This window comes from Hypanus sabinus, chromosome 1, assembly GCF_030144855.1.
Source record: "Hypanus sabinus isolate sHypSab1 chromosome 1, sHypSab1.hap1, whole genome shotgun sequence".
NCBI classification, from domain to species: Eukaryota; Metazoa; Chordata; class Chondrichthyes; order Myliobatiformes; family Dasyatidae; genus Hypanus; species Hypanus sabinus.
The window spans coordinates 62680864-62702530 of record NC_082706.1 but is presented as its reverse complement, the minus strand read 5'-3'; the positions used below and the strand labels follow the sequence as shown (position 1 = coordinate 62702530).

Genomic DNA, 21667 nt, shown 5'->3' with positions numbered 1-21667 from the left:
TATCATCAACTTCCCAGCAAGTTCAGGCCTAAATTCTACCTGTATTTTCTCCTTTCAGCTGGCCAGAGTAAGAAACGAGATTCAATTCAACAGGAAAACCAATAGGAGGCCAGAGACTGAGTTACCCTATGGCAAGAGGGAATGATGGAGATGAGTAGGGAAAGGTGGGTGAGAGGGATTTGAGGGTAGGAGGAAAAGATGAGGGTTTAGTTGTTGGGTATTTTGGGGTGGGAAGGAGAGTATAGAGGTGGTTGGTAATACAATCAATGTATTATCGCTACAATACCATGGCATTGCTTCTAAGAGTTAGGTATTACATTTAAATCAGATTCCCATGGCAATGTGGCTGTATTCCTGCAACGTCTGAGTTGAATATTTAACCAGAACATCCCCTCTTGCCGCTGAAATGGAACAAACACTGACCCCTGTCTGGTTCTGTCCATTTTGATATATGACTGAAACCTTTACCAACTAAAATGGCAGGGCCCTGTACATTAGCAAAGTGCCATCAAGTGGGAACATGGGGGCAAATTCTGCCCTCAAAATAACTGAAACAAAATATTTTACAAGTATCTAAGCCATGTTTATAGGCTTCTATATGGTCAGGAGTGGTGATAGAGGCAGATCCATCAGGGGCATTAAAGAAACTCTGAGATAGGCACATGGATGACAGGAAAATGGAGGGCTGGGTAGGAGGGAGGTGTGAGATTGATCTTAGAGAAAATTAAAAGGTTGGCACACCATCGTGGGCTGGTCTGCACTGTAATATTCTATGTTTCACTGTCAAAATCAAAAACTATTAAGAAGTATTTCAATTAGCAATGAAAGAAAATTCATAATCAAAACATTTCAAAAATTGGAATCACTTACAACATAATTCAAATATTAATGTAAATTCAAGCAATTCATAAAAATACTTATTACTATATAAAAAGTGGCATTGTCCCTCACAATGCTACCTTCCCACCCCTCAAGATGTTTTCCTTGTCCTAAGTGCCTCCCACAGTCCCTCCCCTTAAACATTTTCCCTTCATTTCAGTTCCTTCCTTCTTCTCATCTCCTTCCCTCCTGGCCCCCTCCTTCCATTCTTGCATCACTCCAGTCTTCCTTTACTTTCTAAATGAGTCACACACAGAATGCTGGAGGAGCTCAGCAGGTCGGGCAGTGTCTGGGGGAGCTCTGTTTGCAAGAGAACAAGGACCCTCTCTCGGAAACAGAACCCCAATCCCTCTTCTTCAGCCTTTACTACAAAACTCATTTCTATTCCCTCTGCTATACACCAAACATAATTGGTGTGTAACCATAGAAACCATCGAAAAATGAATTCAAAATTCCTTGTTCTATTCTTTTCGGTGCAGCCTGCCCAGCACGGCTAGGTCCCTAGTACAGTGCATCTGAAGGAGCTAGAATGAGGTTTCAGAGTTCTTTGTTTATCACAGAGCTGCATACATTAGGCCAGGGCTTCTTTCTGCGGTTGCTTCCGGCACCAAACCATAGAGATAAGAACATTCAACCAATCAGGATTACACATGTCCAAAGGTACAAAATGTCCAGAAGAAGCAAGGCATTTAGCAAAGTCATTTACAAGATTCCCTATGGTGTGCTCATTCAGAAATTCAGGAGACATGGGATCCAGGGAAATTTGACTGTGTGGTTTCAGAATTGACTTGTGGTTGGGAGCATATTTTACCTGCAGATCAGTGACCGGTGGTATTCTGCAAGGATCTGTCCAGGGAAATCTGTTCTTTTTGATTTTTATAAATGACTTGGACTAAGAAGTGGAAGGGTAGGTTAGTAAGTTTGCCAAGGTTGATGGTGTTGTGAATAGTGCAGAAGGATAGACCATAAGACACAGCAGCAGAACAAGGCTATTCAACCCTCAGTCTGCTTCACCAGTCCATCCCAGCTGATTCCAACCCCGCTCAACCCCACACACCTGCCTTCTCATCATACCCTGACCGATCAGGAAACTATCAACTTCTGCCTTAAAAATATCCACCAACATGGCCTTCACTGCAGTCTGTGGCAAATCATTCCACAGATTCACTACTCTCTGACTAAAAAAAACCCTCCTTACCGCTGTTCTAAAAGTTCACTCCTCAATCTTGAGGCTGTGCCCTCTAGTTCTGGATATCCCCACTATAGAAAACATCCTTTCCACATCTAGTCCTGTCAACATTCAGTAGGTTTCCACGAAACCCCCACACATTCTTCTAAATTCCAGCGTGTACAGGCCCAAAGCTGCCAAATGCTCCTCACACGTTAACCCTTTCATTCCTGGAATCAACCTTTCGAACTTCCTTTGAACTCTCTTCAATGACAACACATCCTTTCTGAGATATGGGGCCCAAAACTGTTGACAATACTCCACCTGCAACCTGACTAGTGTCTTATAAAGGCTCAGTATTATCTCCTTGTTTTTATATTTTATTCCCCTTGAAATAAATATCAACATTGCACTTGCCTTCTTCACCACAGACCCAACCTGTAAATTAAACTTCAGTGAGTCTTGTATGAGGACTCCTAAGTGCCTCTGCACCTCTGATGTTTGAACCTTCTCCTCATTTTGATAATAGTCCACAGTATTGTTAAAGTATTGTTACAGTATAAGCAAAATGTGTTATCATACATTTCCTAACACTACCTACCACCCCCTCGCATCTATCCTTGTATCATCTGCAAACGTTGCCACAAAGCCATCAATTCCATTATCCAAATCATTGACAAACAATGTGGAATGTAGTGGTCCCAATACTGACCCCTGAGAAACACCACTAGTCACTGGCAGCCAACTAGAAAAGGCCCTTTATTCCCACTCATTGGCTCGTGCCTGTCAGCCATTCCACTATCCATGCCAGTACCTTTCCTAATAATGCCATAGAATTTTACCTTGTTAAGCAGCAGCCTCGTGTACATCACCTTATCAAATGTCTTCTGAAAATTCAGGTAAATGACATCCACTGCCTCTCCTTAATACCAGACTCCAGCACTTTCCCAGCCACTGAGGTTAGGCTAACTGGTCTGTAGTTTACTTCCTTTTGCCTTCCTCGGACACCATGCCAGAATCAAGTGATTCTTGCAAGATCATGACCAATGCATCTGTTATCTCTTCAGCAATCTCTCTCAGAACTCTGGGATGTAGTCCATCTGGTCCTGGTGACTTATCAACCTTAAGACCTTTTAGCTTGCCTGGCACTTTTTTCCTTGTAATAGTAATGGCACTCACTCCTGCTCCCTGACACTCATGGACCTCCGGCAGTCTGTGAAGACAGATACAAAATACCTAATACGCTCATCTGCCATTTCTTTCTTCCCCATTACTACCTCACCAGCATCATTTTCCAGTGGTCCAATATCAACACTCACCTCCCTTTTACTCTCGGTATAACTGAGAAAAACTTTCAGTTTCCTGCTTTATATTATTGTCTAGTTTGCCCTCATCTCTCACCTTTTCTCTACTTTCTGCAAAGGCTGAGGAAAATCCATCTCCCACCCCCCATCCTCATGACATTCTACAGGGGTTGTATTGAGAGCATCCCGAGCAGCTGCATCACTGCCTGGTTCGGAAATTGCACCATCTCAGATCGCATGACCCTGCAGCAGATAGTGAGGTCAGCTGAGAAGATCATCGAGGTCTCTCTTCCTGCCATTATGGACATTTACACTACATGTTGCATCCGCAAAGCAAACAGCATCACGAAGGACCCCACGCACCCCTCATACAATCTCTTCTCCCTCCTGCCATCTGGGAAAAGGCACTGACTATGTAACCAGACTATGTAACAGTTTCTTCCCCCAAGCTATCAGACTCCTCAATACCCGAAGCCTGGACTGACTCCTTGCCCTATTGTCCTGTTTATTATTTATTATAATGTCTGCACTGTTTTTGTGCACTTTATGCAGTCCTGTGTAGGTCTGTAGTCTAGTGTAGCTTTCTCTGTGTTGTTGTTTTTCTTTAACGTAGTTCAGTCTAGTTTTTGTACTGTGTCATGTAACACCACGGTCCTGAAGAACTTTGTCTCATTTTTACTATGCACTGTACCAGCAGTTATGGTCGAAATGACAATAAAAGTGACTTGACTTTTCTCTTCTTATAGTTTTTTTAGTTGCCTTTTGTTGGATTTTAAAAACTTCCCAATCATCCAACTTTTCATTCATTTTTCTATCTTATATACCCTTTCCTTCACTCTTATGCCGTCCTTAACTTCCCTTGTCAGCCACAGTTGACTATTTCTGCCATTTGAGAACTTCAATGAGAAGTATCTATCCTGCCCCTTGTGAACTATTCCCAGAAACTTCAGCCATCTCTGCTCTGCCGTCCTCTCCACCAGTATCATCCTACAATCTTTCTGGGCAAGCTCCTCTCCTTTGCCTTTGTAATTCCCGTTATTCCATTGCAATACTGATAGATGTGACTTAATGCTTCTCCCTCTCAAATTGCAGAATGAATTCAATCATATTATGATCACTGCCTCTTAAGAGTTCTTTTACATAGAACATAGAACAATACAGCGCAGTACAGGCCATTCGTCCCACAATTCTATGCCGACCCTTAAACCCTGCCTCCCATAAAACCCTGCATCTTAAATTCCTCCACATACCTGTGTAGTAGTCTCTTAAATTTCACTAGTGTATCTGCCTCCACCACTGACTCAGGCAGTGCATTCCACGCACCAACCACTCCCTGAGTAAAAAAACCTTCCTCTAATATCCCCCTTGAACATCCCACCCCTTACCTTAAAGCCATGTCCTCTTGTATTGAGCAGTGGTGCCCTGGGGAAGAGGCGCTGGCTGTCCACTCTATCTATTCCTCTTAATATCTTGTACACCTCTAGCATGTCTCCTCTCATCCTCCTTCTCTCCAAAGAGTAAAGCCCTAGCTCCCTTAATCTCTGATCATAATCCATACTCTCTAAACCAGGCAGCATCCTGGTAAATCTCCTCTGTACCCTTTCTAATGTTTCCACATCCTTCCTATACTGAGCCGACCAGAACTGGACACAGTACTCCAAGTGTGGCCTAACAAGTGTTTTATAGAGCTGCATCATTACCTTGCGACTCTTGAACTCTATCCCTCGACTTATGAAAGCTAACACCCCATAAGTTTTCTTAACTACCCTATCTACCTGTGAGGCAACTTTCAGGGATCTGTGGACATGTCCCTCCAGATCTCTCTGCTCCTCCACACTCCTAAGTATCCTGCCATTTACTTTGTACTCTGCCTTGGAGTTTGTCCTTCCAAAGTGTACCACCTCACACTTCTCCAGGTTGAACTCCATCTGCCACTTCTCAGCCCACTTCTGCATCCTATCAATGTCTCTCTTCGATAATCCTCTACATTATCTACAACACCACCAACCTTCATGTCATCTGCAAACTTGCCAACCCACCCTTCTAGCCTCACATCCAGGTCATTAATAAAAATCACGAAAAGTAGAGGTCCCAGAACAGATCCTTGTAGGACACCACTAGTCACAACCCTCCAATCTGAATGAACTCCCTCCACCACACCCTCTGCCTTCTGCAGGCAAGCCCATTCTGAATCCACCTGGCCAAACTTCCCTGGATCTGACTTTCTGAATAAGCCTACAGTGTGGAACCTTGTCAGATGCCTTACTAAAATCCATGTAGATCACATCCACTGCACTACCCTCATTTATATGCCTGGTCACCTCCTCAAAGAACTCTATCAGGCTTGTTAGACATGATCTGCCCTTCACAAAACCATGCTGAGTGTCCCTGATCAGACTATTATTCTCTAAATGCCCATAGATCCTATCTCTAAGAATCTTTTCCAACAGCTTTCCCACCACAGACGTGAGGCTCACTGGTCTATAATTACCCGGACTATCCCTACTACCTTTTTTGAACAAGGGGATAACATTCACCTCCCTCCAATCCTCCGGTACTATTCTTGTGGACAACAAGGACATAAAGATCCTAGCCAGAGGCTCAGCAATCTCTTCCCTCGCCTCATGGAACCACCTGGGGAATATTCCGTCTGGCTCCGGGGACATATCCATCCTAATGTATTTTAATAACTCCAACACCTCCTCTCCCAATGTGCTCCAGAACATCAACCTCACTCATATTGTCCTCACCGTCATCAAGTTCCCTCTCATTGGTGAATACCGAAGAGAAGTATTCATTGAGTACCTCGCTCACTTCTACAGCCTCCAGGCACAACTTCCCATCTTTATCTCTAATCAATCCTCCCTACCCTCCTGTCGTCTTTTTGAAGAATGCCTTGGGGTTGTCTTTTACCTACTCGCCAAGGCCTTCTCATGCCCCCTTCTTGCTCTTCTCAGCCCCTTCTTAAGCTCCTTCCTTGCTACCCTATATTCCTCAATAAACCCATCTGATCCTTGCTTCCTAAACCTCATGTATGCTGCCTTCTTCCACCTGATTAGATTTTCCACCTCACTTGTCACCCATGGTTCCTTCACCCTATCACTCTTTATCTTCCTCACCGGGATAAATTTATCCCTAACATCCTGCAAGAGATCCTTAAACATCGACCATATGTCCATAGTACGTTTCCCTGCAAAAACATCATCCCAATTCACACCCGCAAGTTCTAGCCTTATAGCCTCATAATTTGCCCTTCCCCAATTAAAAATTTTCCTGTCCTCTCTGATTCTATCCTTTTCCGTGATAATGCTAAAGGCCAGGGAGCAGTGGTCACTGTCCCCCAGATGCTCACCCACTGAGAGATCTGTGACCTGACCTGATTCGTTACCTAATACTAGATCTAGTATGGCATTCCCCCTAGTCGGCCTGTCAACATACTGTGACAGGAATGAGAGACAGAAGATCATAAGCAGTGAGCTGGTTGCTGGCTGTGTGCCCAGAGACCCGAGTTCTTTGGGCACAGAGCTCGGAAAAAGTGACAGAACAGACTTTTAACATTGTAAATCAGTGAGTTGTTTGTTATGTCTCCCCTCTTGCTGTCAAATGGGGACACCACTTTCTCCCTTATTAGGGAGAGAGAGAGCCTGTGGTATGCAGGTGAACGAGTAGTCTTTGGGGCAAGTCTTTGTTGATGCTTTGCTGCATGCCTACGTGTTCAGTGAGGGGTGCAGATGTTTTGTTGCTGGTGGGGAAGGGGATTGTTGCTTTGCTTATGCGTGTGAGGGAGGGGAGCTGAGGGGCTTTGAGGTTCTAATATTTAACTGTCTCTCATTCTTTGGGGCACTCGTCTGTTTTTGATGATGTTTGCGAAGAAGAATTTCAGGATGTATATTGTCTACATTTCTCTGACATTAAATGCACCTTTGAAACCTACTGAAAAAGAATCTTTGAACCATTGTTTTGAACCTTGGAACAATTGTATGCACGGAACATGCTGCCAACAGTGGTGGTGGAGGCAGATACACTAAAGACATTTTAGAGAGTCTTAGGTAGGTACATGGGTGATAAAAAGAAAGACAGCAATGCAGAAGGGAAGGGTTACATTGATCTCACAGCAGGTTAAAAGGTCAGCACAATATTATGGGTTGATGGGCCAGTACTGTGCTGTAACGCTTGCTGGTTGGTGTTCTATGAAATATGAAAGGACACTGGGGAGAGGCCCTACCATTCTAATAAGGAAACAGAGCCCCTTAAAGAAAAGACAAGCTGCTGGATAAACTCAGCAGTTTATGAGGGGTTTATAGGGCTGTATTACAAATATACACCCTATGGCCACTTTATAAGTACTCCCTGTACCTAATGAAGTATCCTCTGAGTGTACATTTGCGGTTGTCTGCGGCTGCAGCCCGTCCACTTCGAGGTTTGGTGTGTTGTGCATTCAGAGACACTCTTCTGCGCACCACTGTTAGAATATGCAGCTATTTGAGTTCCAGTGGCACTCCTGTCAGCTTGAACCAGTATGGCTACTCTCTCCTGACCTCTCTCATTAACAAGGTGTTTTCGCTCACCGGCTGCCGTGTACGGGATTTGTTTTTCTGTTTTTCACTCTGTTCTCTGTAAACTCTAGTAATAGTTGTGCATGAAAATCCCAAGAGATCAGCTTTTTCTGAGATAATCAAACCACCTAATTGGGCACCAACAATCGTTCCATGATTGAAGTCACTGAAATCACATTTCTCCTCCATTTTGGTGTTTGGTCTGAACAACAGTTGAACTTCTTGTCTGTGTCTGCATGCTTTTACATTGAGTTGCTGCCACATGATTGGCTGATTAGATACTTGAATTAACGAGTAGCTGTTAAAGTGACTACTGAGTGCATATTTTGAAATAATTCCTTGAGAATAAATTACTGTCACTTCTTAAGAACTTAAGGAGTGGCATATGAGGTACAAAAAAATGTTGGGAGGATATATTGTGTTTGGACCTTTGTGAATTGTCTAAGACATATTCTGCTACTTCTCTGTTAACTTGCATTCAAGATTCAACTTTATTTAGAAACAGAAACATAGAAAACCTACAGCAGAATACAGGCCCTTTGGCCCACAATGCTGTGCTGAACATATACTTACTTCAGAAATTACCTAGGGTTACCTATAGCCCTCTATTTTTAAAACTCCATGTACCTATCCAAGAGTATCTTAAAAAACTCTATTGTATCTGCCTCCACCCCAACTGTCACTGGCAGCCCATTCCACACACTCACCACTCTCTACGTAAAAAACTTACCCTGACATCTCCTCTGTACCTACTCCCAAGCACCTGTGCCCTTTCATGCTAGCCATTTCAACCCTAGGAAAAGCCTCTGACTATCCACACAATCAATGCCTCTCATCATCTTATACACCTCTTTCAGGTCACCACTCACCTCTGTCGCTCCAAGGTGAAAAGGCTGGGTTCACTCAACCTATTCTCATAAGACATGCTCCCCAATCCAGGCAACATCCTTGTAAATCTCCTGTGCACCCTTTCTATAGTTTCCATATCCTCCTGTAGTGAGGTGACCAGAACTCAGCACAGTACTCCAAGTGGGTTTTTTTTTTTCCGGGTTCTATATAGCTGTAATATTACCTCTCAGCTTTTGAACTCAGTCCCACAGTTGTTAAAGGCCAATGCACCGTATGCCTTCTTAACCACACAGTCAACCTGTGCAGCTGCTTTGAGCATCCTGTGGACTTGGACCCCAAGATCCCTCTGATCCTCTACACTGCCAAGAGTCTTACCATTAATACTATATTCTGCCATCATATTTGACCTACCAAAATGAACTACTCACACTTATCTGGGTTGAGTTCCATCTGCCACTTCTCAGCCCAGTTTTAAATCCTATCAATGTCCCACTGTAGCCTCTGACAGCCCTCCACACTATCCACAACATCCCCAACCTTTATGTCATCAGCAAACCCATCCCTCCACTTACTCATCCAGGTCATTTATAAAAATCACGAAGAAAAGGGGTCCCAGAACAGATCCCTGAGGCACACCACTGCTCACTGACCTCCATGTAGAATATGACCTGTCTATAACCACTTTACTTTCTCAATAAGCCTTGCATGGGGTACTTTATCAAATGTCTTGCTGAAATCCATATACACTACATCTACTACTCTTCCTTCATCAATGTGTTTAGTCACATCCTCAATAAATTCAATCAGGTTCATAAGGCACAACCTGCTCTTGACAAAGCCATGCTGACTATTCCTAATCATATTATGCCTCTCCAAATGTTCATAAATCCTGCCTCTCAAGAACTTCTCCATCAGCTTACCAACCATTGAAGTAAGACTCATCGGTCTACATTGGTCTATAATTTCCTGGGCTTTCTCCACTCCCTTTCTTGAATGAAGGAACAACATCTGCAACTCTCCACTCCTCCGGAACCTCTCCCATCCCCATCGATGATGCAAAGCTCATCGCCAGAGGCTCAGCAATCTCCTCCCTCACCTCCCACAGTAACCTGGGGTACATTTCGTCAGGTCCCAGTGACTTATCCAAATTGATGCCTTCCAAAAGCTCCAGCACATCCTCTTTCTTAATGTCTATATGCTCAAAATTTTCAGTCCACTGTAAATCATCTCTACAATCGCCATGGTCCTTTTCTGTAGTGAATACTGAAGCAAAGTATTCATTAAATACCTCTGCTACCTCCTCTGGTTCCATACACACTCCTGCACTGTCACACTTGATTGGTCCTATTCTCTCACATCTTATCCTCCTGTTCTTCACATACTTGAGGAATGCCCTGGTGTTTTCCTTAATCCTGTCCGCCAAAGCCTTCTCATGGCCTCTTCTGACTCTCCTAATTTCATTGTTAAGCTCCTTCCTGCTAGCCTTATAATTTTCTAGATCTCTATCATTACCTAGTTTTTTTGAACCATTTATAATCTTTTCTTTTCTAGTCAGCTTTTCAATAGCCTTTGTACACCACGATCTCTGTACCCTACCATCCTTTCCCTGTCTCATTGGAATGTACCGATGCATAACTACTGCCAAACACCCCCTGAACGTTTGCCGCATTTCTGCCCTGAGAACATCTGCTCCCAATTTACACTTCCAAATTCCTGCCAAATAGCTTCATAATTCCCTTTACTCCAATTAAATGCTTTCCTAACTTGTCTGCTCCTATCCCTCTTCAATTCTAAGGTAAAGGAGATAGAATTGTGATCACTATCTCCTCTTGTAGGTTGATCTACATATTGTGTCAGGAAACCTTCCTGAACACACCTAACAAACTCCACCCCATCTAAACCCCTTGCCCTAGGGAGATGCCAATCAATATTGGGAAAATTAAAATCTCCCATCATGGCAACCCTGTTATTATTGCACCGCTCTAGAATCTGTCTCCCTATCTGCTCCTTCATGTCCCTGTTACTATTGGGTGGTCAATTAAAAACACCCAGTAGAATTATTGATCCCTTCCTATTTCTAACTCCCACCCATACAGTCTCAATAGACAATCCCTCTGTGACTTGTTTCTTTTCTGCAGCCATGACACTATCTCTGATCAACAGTTGCTATGCCCCCACCTCTTCTGCCCTTCCCCCATCCTTCCTGAAATATCTAAAGCCTCTAAGTAGCCATTTCTGCTCCTGAGCCATCCAAATCTCTGTAATAGCCACAACATCATAGCTCCAAGCTCATCTGCTTTTTTCATGATATTCCTTGTATTAAAATAGACACATCTGAAACCATCAGTCTGAGCGTATCCCTTCTCTATCATCTGCCTATCCTCCCTCCCACACTGCCTACAAGCTTTCTCTATTTGCGAGCCATCCCCCCCCACCTTATCTCTTCAGTTCGGTTCCCACCCCCACCCCCAGCACTCCTAGTTTAAACTCTCCCCAATAACCTTAGCAAACCTCCTATAGAGTCCCCTATCACCGTGCACATCGAAACATACAGTGAAATGCATCATTTACATTAACAACAAACACTCATAGGTGTGCTGGGGGCAGCCCACAAGTGTCGACTCACATTCCAGCACCAACACAGCATAACCACACAGAACAGCACAGAAATAGAACAAGACAAGCAGCAACAGCACCTCCTTCACACTCACCCACATACACAGTCCTCCAAACCAAGGATAGCACAATCTTCTTCAGCCTCCAGCCTGCCATTGGTTTGGCTTCTGCTAGATCTTAAAAAGAAGCAGGCGGAACTGTGGCAACCCAACAATTTTCCTATTGCTGTTAATAATATAATCAGTAAATTCAACAGCTATTTACTTACCACAATGAAACTGTCTGTTTGCACTGTAAAATTGGGATTTTTCTTGTAATTCTGAATGACAGAAGATTTAATGATTGTCCCTGAACATTCAATGAAAACTTGAGGACGATCCACCGCCAGAAGCTGCACTCGCTTGAGTTCACGAAGACCCCAGAAAAACACCTGGAGAGGAAAAGTATCCGATGAAAATTAATTCTGAGATTTAAAGTATGAGCACCGAAGAGAACCAACACAGATTGGGAGCACAAAATGCCAGAGGGACTCAGCAGATCAGGCAGCATCAAAGGAAGGGATTAAACAGTCAACGTTTCAGGCTGAAAGCTAGCGTCAGATTGAGAGACTGCTTTGCAATTTACCTCCATCTATATACAAGGATTATCCTGAGCTTCCAGTCATTTCACACTTTAACTCCCAGATCTGATGTCTCCTTTCTTGGCTTCCTGCACTGTTCCAATTAAACCCAATGCAATTATAAGCCACAAGATCTTGTCATCCAACTGGACATGTGAAAGTACTTGGGACCCAGTAATTATTTCAACATCTTCAAATAATTGGATTTTTTAATGAAATATTTGGCGCCTGTAGCTTTTATTCAGTTTCTTTCAACTTTACTGATGGACCATTTCATCAAGCACCTTCACTCCTTCCACCAAAGCAGGTAGGATTTCCCAGTGGCCACGCATTTTAATTCTGTTCCCTATTCCTGTTCTGACATGTCGGTCCATTGCCTCACCCACTGGCACAGTGAGGCTACTCTCAGGCTGGAGGAGCAACTCCTCGCATACTGCTTGAGTAGTTTCCATCAATTGTTCTAAATTCTGGCAATTTACCCTCCTTCCCTCTTCCCTCTTTTACATTTCACGTGCTAAGTCAACTCTTACCTCTTTTCTTCTCCTCACTTGCCTTTCTCCTCCCTCTGGTGCCCCTCTCCTCTCCTTTCTTCCACTCTCCTCCAACCATATTCCTTCTTCAGCCTTTTACCTTTTCCACCCATCACCTTCCAGCTTCTCGCTTCATCTTCTCTCACCTATCATCTGATTCCTCAAACATACTGTAATTGCCCCCTTCACCATTCCCATTCCCATTTCCCTCTCTCACCTTATTTCTTTAACTGCCCATTAGCTCCCTCTGGTGCTCCTCCCCCTTCCCTTTCTTCCATGATCTTCTACCCTTTCCTATCATATACCCCCTTCTCAAGCCATTTATCTCTTTCACCTATCAGCTTCCCAGCTCTTCACTTCACCCTTTCCCCTCCCCCAGTCTCACTTTTCACCTACCACCTTTTACTTCTTCCTCCCCTCCTCTCACTTGCCTGCTCTAACTTCTCAACTTTTTTTCCAGTCTTGATGAAAGGTCTTAGCCCAAATTGTTGACAGCATCAATAGATGTTGCCTGGCCTGCTGACTTCCTCCAGCATTTTGTGTGTGGTGCTTGGATTTCCAGCATCTGCAGATATTCTCCTCTTCATTTATTATCTGCCAGCTTGTACCCCATCCCCTCCCCACACTTCACATTTTGACTTCTGTCCCCTTCCTTTCCAGTCCTGATGAAGGATCTCAGCTTGAAATATTGACTGTTCCTGATCTGCCTGATCATCCACCATTTTGTGTGTGTGTTGCTCTGAATTTCCAGCATCTACAGAATGTTCTCAGCATTCTGTTACTTCAGTGATCTGCTTTTCACAGTTCTTATGAACTTTGTCCTCTTCACTGTCCTTGCTCATCTCTATTTATTTACTATATGTCTCCTCCACATAGATGATCCCTGATCATCTCTCATCACCCTCTCTTTGGTAATATCAACTGCATGAAATTTCTGGTTTCCATCTAAACAAGAATATTTCCTTTGTTCTTTCCATCACTTTGCAACTTGTTTATTCACATTTCCTGTTCTAATGAAAGGTCATCAACTCCAAATGTTAATTTTGTTTCTCTGTCCTCAGATGCTGCCTGACGTAAAGGGGTTCTAGAGCAGTTTCCATCTTTACTTGATGATAGTCCACAACTGGCTACATCTCTAATTAGGCCACAAGTTATACATCCATAAACACACTGTGTACACTTCCAGCCACCATATCATAAGAAAGATACGTTGATAGCAAGAGCATGTCGAGGTCTAGAAAGCTGCAGTTAAGAGAGAAGTTTGGACAGGTAGGCATTAGTGTGGGTGACACAGACCAGAGACTTCACCATCAAACCTGCAAATAAGGAGATGCTGCAGTAGTCTGGCAACCTCACTCCTTCTAAATGCTCTGCTCTCCACTCCCTCTGCACTAATCCTAACCTCATCATCAGATAAGGGGGGTGCTATAGCAGTCTGGCAAACTGACTTCTACCTTGCCGAGGCCCAGCACCAACGCTCAGACACCTCCTCTTACTTACCCCTCAAACAGGACCCCACTAAGGCCTTTGTCTCCCACTATCACCAACCTTATTGACTCTGGGGATTTCCCATCCACTGCCACCAACCTCATAGTTCCTGCATCCCATACCTCCCATTTCTACCTCCTACCCCAAATCCACAAACCCGCTTGTCCAGGTAGACCCATTGTTTCAGCTCGTTCCTGCCTGACTGAGCTCATATCAGCTTCCCTTGACTCTGTTTTATCCCGCTCTAGTTCAGTCCCTTCCCACCTACACCCATGATGCCTCACACACTCTTGATAGTTTCATGGATTTCAAGTTCCCTGGACCCTATCATCTTATTTTTACTATGGATGTTCATTCCCTATATACCTCCACCCCCCACCAAGAAGGCCACAAAGATCTCTATTGTTTCCTGGACACCAGTTCCCCTCCACCACCATTCTCCTCTGTCTAGTGGAACTTGTCTCACTCTAAATAATTTCTCCACTGGCTCCTCCCAGTGGCTTCAAACAAAAGGGGTAGCCATGGACACTCACAGGGGTCCCAGCTATACCTGCCTGTTTGTTGGCTACTTGGAACAGTATGTTCCAAGCCTACACAGGTGACCATCTCACACTTGTCCTATGCTACATCGATGACTGCATTGGTGCTGCTTCCTGCACCCATGCTGAACTCATCAACTTCATCCACTTTGCCTCCAATTTCCACCCTTCCCTCAAATTCACCTGGTCTATTTCCAACACCTCCCGTCCCCTTCTCGATCTCACTGTCTCTATCTCCAGAAACAGCCTATCCACCGATGTCTATTACAAACCCATGGACTCTCACAGCGGCCTAGACCACACTGCGTCCCACCCTACTACTTGTAAAAATGCCATGCCCTTTTCTCAATTTCTCCATCTCCACCACATCTGCTCTCAGGATGAGGCCTTTCATTCCAGAACGAAGGAGATTTCCTCCTTTTTTTCAAAGAAAGGAGCTTCTCTTCCTTCACCATCAACGTCTGCTCTTACCCCATCTTCCTTCCACCCTACCAGGGATAAGGTTGTTCTTGTCCTCACCCACCACCCACCAGCACATATTCTCTGAAACTTCCAACGGGATCACACCACCAAGCATATCATCCACACACCCCCCCCCCCCAATTTCTGCTTTCCACAGGGATTGCGTCCTGTGTGACTCCCTTCTCCATTCATCCCTCCCGGCACTTATCCTGGCAAGTGGAACAAATGCTACACCTTCTCCTTCACTACCATTCACGGCCCAAGGCAGTTCTTCCAGGTGAGGTAACACTTCACCTGTGAGTCTGCTGGTGTCGTTTACTGTGTTCAGTGCTCCTGGTGTGATATCGGTTAGACCTGATGTAGATTGGGAGAGCGATTCACCGAGTATCTACACTCCATCTGCCTGATCTCCCAATGGCCACCATTTTAATTCCACTTCCCATTCCCATTCCAACATGTCTAACTATGGCCTCCTCCACTGTTGTGATGAGGCCACACTTAGGTTGGAGGAGTGCCTTATATTCAGTCTGGGTAGCCTCCAACCTGATGGCATGAACATCGATTACTCAAACTTCTGATAATGCCCCCCAACACCCCCGTTTCTTCTCCATTTCCCACCCCCTTTTCCCTCTCTTACCTCATCTCACCGATCAACTTCCCAGGTCTTCACTTCATCCCTTCCCCTCCAGCTTTCACCTATCACCTGGTGGCTCTCTCTCCCCTCTCTGCACCTTTTAAATCTACTCCTCAGCTTCCGTTCGTGCCGAACGGTTTCAGCCCAAAATGTCGACTGTACTTTTTTCCATAGATGCTGCCTGGCCTGCAGAGTTCCTCCAGCATTTTGTGTGTGTTACTTAATTCAAGATTCAAGTTTATTCATCACATGTGCATCAAAACATCAAAACATTTGTGCTAACAACAAACACTCCCAAGGACGTTCTGCCACACATTCAGCTGCCAACACAACATGCCCACAGTATTTGGCAGAACATAGAAACCTACAGCACAATACAGGCCCTTTGGCCCACAAAGCTGTGCCGAACATGTCACTACCTTAGAAATTACTAGGCTTACCCATAGCCCCCTATTTTTCTAAGCTCCATGTACCTATCCAGGAGTCTCTTAAAAGACCCTATCGTCTCTGCCTCCACCACTATTGCTGGCAGCCCATTCCACGCACTCACCACTCTCTGAGTAAAAAACTTACTCCTGACATCTCCTCTGTACCTACTTCCAATCACCTTAAAACAGTGCCCTCTTGTTTTAACCATTTCAGCCCTGGGAAAAATCCTCTGAATATCCACACAATCAATGCCTCTCATCATCTTATACACCTCTATCAGGTCACCTCTCATCTTCCACCACTCCAAGGAGAGAAGGCTGAGTTTACTCAATCTATTCTCATAAGGCATGCTCCCCAATCCAGACAACACCCTTGTAAATCTCCTCTACACCCTTTCTATGGCTTCCACATCCTTCCTGTAGTGAGGCGACCAGAACTGAGCACAGTACTCCAAGTGGGGTCTGACCAGGGTCCTATACAGCTGCAACATTACCTCTCGGCTCTTGAACTCAATCCCACAATTGATAAAGGCCAATACACCATACTCCTTTTTAACCACAGATTCAATCTACGCAGCAGCTTTGAATGTCCTATATGGATTTGGACCCCACTGATCTTCCACACTGCCAAGAGTCTTACCATTAATAGTATATTCTGCCATCATATTTGATCTACCAAAATGAACCACCTCACACTTATCTGGGTTGAACTCCATCTGCCATTTCTCAGCCTAGTTTTGCATCCTATCAATGTCCCGTTGTAACTTCTGATAGCCCTCCACACTATCCACAACACCAACAACCTTTGTGTCATCACAAAAAACAACACAGAACACAAGCAACAAAACAACACCACCAAATCAAGCCACTTTCCTCCCTCCCGCACACACGCATTAACAGTGCTTCAACCTGAGGACAGGCCTTCAGCCCCCAGCAGGCTTAATTCACACACATTGTGCTTCAACACCCCCAGCAGACTCGCAGACTTGGGCTCCGGCTCACGGGCCTCAACTTATAGACTTTTAATTGGACTATTGGGTCTTAATCATCAGCATTGATCCCAGGACAGGTGTATAAAATGTTCAGGCACCCAGACAGAATAGAGAGGAAGGCTCTCTTTACCATAGTATAGGAGTCTCAAAGCAGGAAGCATGAGTACAAGTATAAACTAGTATGTAGAAGAATTAGGGGGAATGAATAAAAAAAATATTTTCACCCAGTTTCATAGGGATCTGGAACTTACAGCTTGAGTATGTGGTGGGGCCAGAAACATTTACATATTTAAATGGTTCTTGGATGTGACCTGCAGGGCTATGAATGCCAAAGCCATTTATAGATAACCCTGAGGACACAGCTGTTGTTGGCAGAACCTCAGATGGTGACAAAAATCAAAACAGAATCAGAATCAGGTTTATTATCACGGGCATGTGACGTGAAATTTGTTAACTGAGCAACAGCAGTTCAATGCAATATATAATATAGAAGAAGAAGAAGAAAAATAAAATAATAACAATAATAAATTACAGTATATGTATATTGAATAGATTAAAAACATGCAAAAAAAAGGAATAAGATATATTTAAAGTGTGAGGTAGTGTTCACGGGTTCAATGTCCATTTAGGAATCGGGTGGCAGAGGGGAAGAAGCTGTTCCTGAATTGCTGAGTGTGTGCCATCAACCTTCTGTACCTCCTACCTGATGGTAACAGTGAGAAATGGGCATGTCCTGGGTGCTGGAGGTCCTTAATAATGGACGCTGCCTTTCTGAGACACTGCTCCTTGAAGATGTCCTGAGTACTTTGCAGGCTAGTACCGAAGATGGAGCTGACTAAATTTACAACCCTCTGCAGCTTCTTTTGGTCCTGTGCAGCAGCTTCCCCCCTCCACTCCCCAAACCAGACAGTGATGCAGCCTGTCAGAGTGCTCTCCACGGCACAACTATAGAAGTTTTTGAGTGTATTTGTTGACATGCCAAATCCCTTCAAATTCCTAATGAAGTATAGCTGCTGTCTTGCCTTTTTTATAACTGCGTCAATATGTTGGGACCAGGTAGATCCTCAGAGATCTTGACACTCAGGGACTTGAAGCTGCTCACTCTCTCCACTTCTGATCCCTCTGTGAGGATTGGTATGTGTTCCTTCGTCTTACAATCAACTATTTTGTCTTATTGATGTTGAGTGTAAGTTTGTTGCTGCGACACCACCCCACTAATTGGCATATCTCGCCCCTGTACATCCTTTTGTCGCTATCTGAGATTCTATCAACAATGGTTGTATCATCAGCAAATTTATCGATGGTATTTGAGCTATGCCTAGCCACACAGTCATGGGTATATAGAGAGAGTAGAGCAGTGGGCTAAGCACACACCCCTGAGGTGCACCAGTGTTAATTGGCAGCGAGGAGGAGACGTTATCACCAGTCTGCACTGACTGTGGTCTTCTGGTTAAGAAGCCGGGGATCCAATTGCAGAGAGAGGTATAGAGGCCCAGGTTCTGTAACTTCTCAGTCAGGATTGTGGAATGCATAGCTATAGTCGATGAACAGCATCCCGGCATAGGTGTTTGTGTTGTCCAGATGGTCTAAGGCCACGTGAAGAGCCATTGAGATTGCATCTGCAGTTGACCTATTAGGGCGAAGGGCAAATTGCAATGGGTCCAGGTCCTTGCTGAGGCTGGAGTTCAGTCTAGTCATGACCAACCTCTCAAAGCATTTCATCACTGTTGATGTGAGTGCTACTGGGTGATAGTCATTAAGGCAGCTCACATTGTTCTTCTTAGGCACTGGTATAATTGTTGCCTTTTTGAAGCAAGTGGGAACTTGCACCCGTAGCAGTGAGAGGTTGAAAATGTCCTTGAATACTCCCGCTAGTTGGTTGGCACAGGTTTTCAGAACCTTACCAGGTACTGTGCTTCCCTTGTCCAAACCTTCTGGTCCTCACTACTGGTGCTGCAGTCTTCAGTCTCTGCCTCTACTCAGGGAGTAGAAGTACAGCTCGGTGATCAGACTTCCCGAAGTGAGGGCTTGGAATAGCACGGTTGGCATTCTTGATGGAGGTGCGGCAAGAGTTCAGTGTGTTGCAAGGAAGCATGCAGGAGGGGGATAGATCAGCTGGCTGAGTGCTGTTGCAGCAGGCGCATGAGTTCAATGTCAGGAAGACCAAGGAGCACTTAGTGGATTCAGGAAGGTGAAGTCAGCAGATCACATACCCACCCTCAGTATGGGGTGGTTTGCTCAGCAGTGGAAAACCTGAGCAGCTTCAAATTTCTGTGTGTCAACATTTCTGAATATCTATCCATGGTTCGAACATAAAACAATTATGAAGTAGACATGCCAGCAGCTTAATTTCTTTAGGGGTTTCAGGTGATTTGTCCATAAGAGCATAAAACATAGGAGCTTTCTGCCCATCAAGCCTGCTCTGCCATTACATCATGATTGATTTACTTCCCCTCTCAGCCCAATTCTCCTGCCTTCTAACCATAACCATTGATGCCCTGACTAACTCAGAACCTATCAACAGACATCCCACCCTGCAAAAACTCATTTTAGGGAGGTAGCACCACCACTCCAGCCCCCGCAACCGCTTATCTCACCCCCTGGTCGACCTCCAAGGGTGTATGTATACAGGACATTTGATTATGAAAGAACACAACAATTTATTGGATCACATATTGAGACTATTTACACACACACACAGACATATATATATATATATATATATATATATATATATTCCTTGTTGAGTATTTTGTTGGCAGTCTCAATGCTAATAGCTAAATGCTAATGAAAATAGCTTTTCTATTTCTGCTGAAAAGAACTGTGAAATACTTGAGCAGCCTTCCCTGCGCTTAGCCTCCCTAATATGTTGTTGTCCCTAAAAGAAATAAAAGCATAAGGTGTATCCTTATTATATTGTCTTATGCAGAAAATGTGCATTAAAATATGTAGTTATACTATATTATAAAATCATGAAGTTGTTTTTTATTCTATTACAACTTTAAGCAAGTGAACAGGGAGTTTGGCCTCATCATGTAGGACATCAATAGAGTAGCTCCTTAGCAGCTAGCCAGCTAGTTTAAATAACGTTAGCTATGCTCATGAATGAATGACACCTGTTAAACTCACCTCAGCATGTCTTTTACAGTCATTTAACCCACCATGGGCAATAGAAAAGTCACTGTTGCAAACAGTGCAGCGAGCAACACTCTCATTATTTTTGACCCCTATTAGACAGGGGCGTGAAGGGCATTTTATATTTTCTTTTTTTGGAACACTGCCATGGCGCAGCAGGACACTAAACTGAACTGATGGACAATGAAAGGGAGAGAGAGGTCGATTGTAAAGCCCACCCACAGAGAAAACTGACAGGTCTACTTAGCACAAAGAGAGGCCAAAGTGAGATTCTCTCTCTCTCTCACTGTCAAAAAAATCGATTTCTGGGATATTGCATATAACTTGCGGGCATCAGGGAGCCGCTATCAATATGCGGGAGACTCCCGGAACTTTTGGGAGAGATGGGATGTCTGTATCAACCTTTGCTTTAAATTTTTGGGTGCCATGGTACTATAGTGGATTACAGCTTGGGGTGTTGGACTTCAGAATTCAATCCCGGCATCCTTCGTCTGCGCTCTACCCATAATCTTTCAACACACAAAAAGCTAGAGGAACTCAGCCAGCTAGGCAGCATCTATGGAAAAAAGTAAGCAGTCATAACCTTTGACACCCTGATTAATCAATAACCTATCAAACTCCACCATAAATAAATTCAATGACTTGGGCTGCACAGCCATCTGTGGCAATGATTCTGTTCTAATTGGAAATCCTTCAATTCTAAGGCTATGCTCTCTGGTTCTAGGCTCCCCCACTATAAAAACCATCCTCTCCACATCCACTCTATCTGGGCTTTTCAAAATTTGAAAGACTTCAATGAGATTCCCTGCTCATTCTCCTAAACTCCAGTCATTAGATTTCCTGATAGTTGGGTTGTGAATTATTTAAAAAATCACTGTAACAACTACTTCCAACTTCAGTTTTCCTAATGCTTCCCATACAGAACACTGTATCACATAGATGCTGCATCCTTCTTTTTCTCTGTTAGGATGATTTCCACTGTGGTTCTTTGCCTGCCCTGTAGTTTCCCTTACAGTAAGTACAGATATGAGGTAACTTCATGAATGGGAGTTGCAGCCATTAATTTGAGCATGATTAAGCCAATTCAGCAGCTCTGTAAACAGCACACCTGAGTCTCTGCACAGTACAGGCCCAGAGCCATCAGATGCTATCATATGTTAACCCTTTCATTCTTGGGATTATTCTCACGAGCCTTCTCTGGACCCTCTCCAATGCCTGCACATCCTATCTTAGATAAGGAGCCCAATACTGCTGACAATGCTCCAAGTGTGGTCTGACCAATGCCTTTTAATGCTTCAGCACCACATCCTTATTTCTGTATTCCACTCCTCTGAAATGAATATTAACATTGCATTTGCTTTCATTACCACTGAATTAATCTTCAAATTAACCTTTAGGGAATCCTATATGAAGACTCCTAACTCCCGTTGCACTTCTGATTTTTGAATTTTCTCCCTATTTAGAAAAC

General features: G+C 44.0%; 1 protein-coding gene across 2 annotated transcripts in view; it reads right to left on the bottom strand.

Annotated features, from left to right (window-relative positions):
• LOC132394365 (fer-1-like protein 6) overlaps positions 1–21667 on the bottom strand; it is a 362114-nt gene that overhangs the window by 260202 nt on the left and 80245 nt on the right. For both annotated transcript variants that reach the window (XM_059970429.1, XM_059970435.1), the window contains exon 10: positions 11641–11802. In XM_059970429.1, the coding sequence (XP_059826412.1) occupies positions 11641–11802 (162 nt within the window). The remainder of the gene's footprint in view (positions 1–11640; positions 11803–21667) is intronic.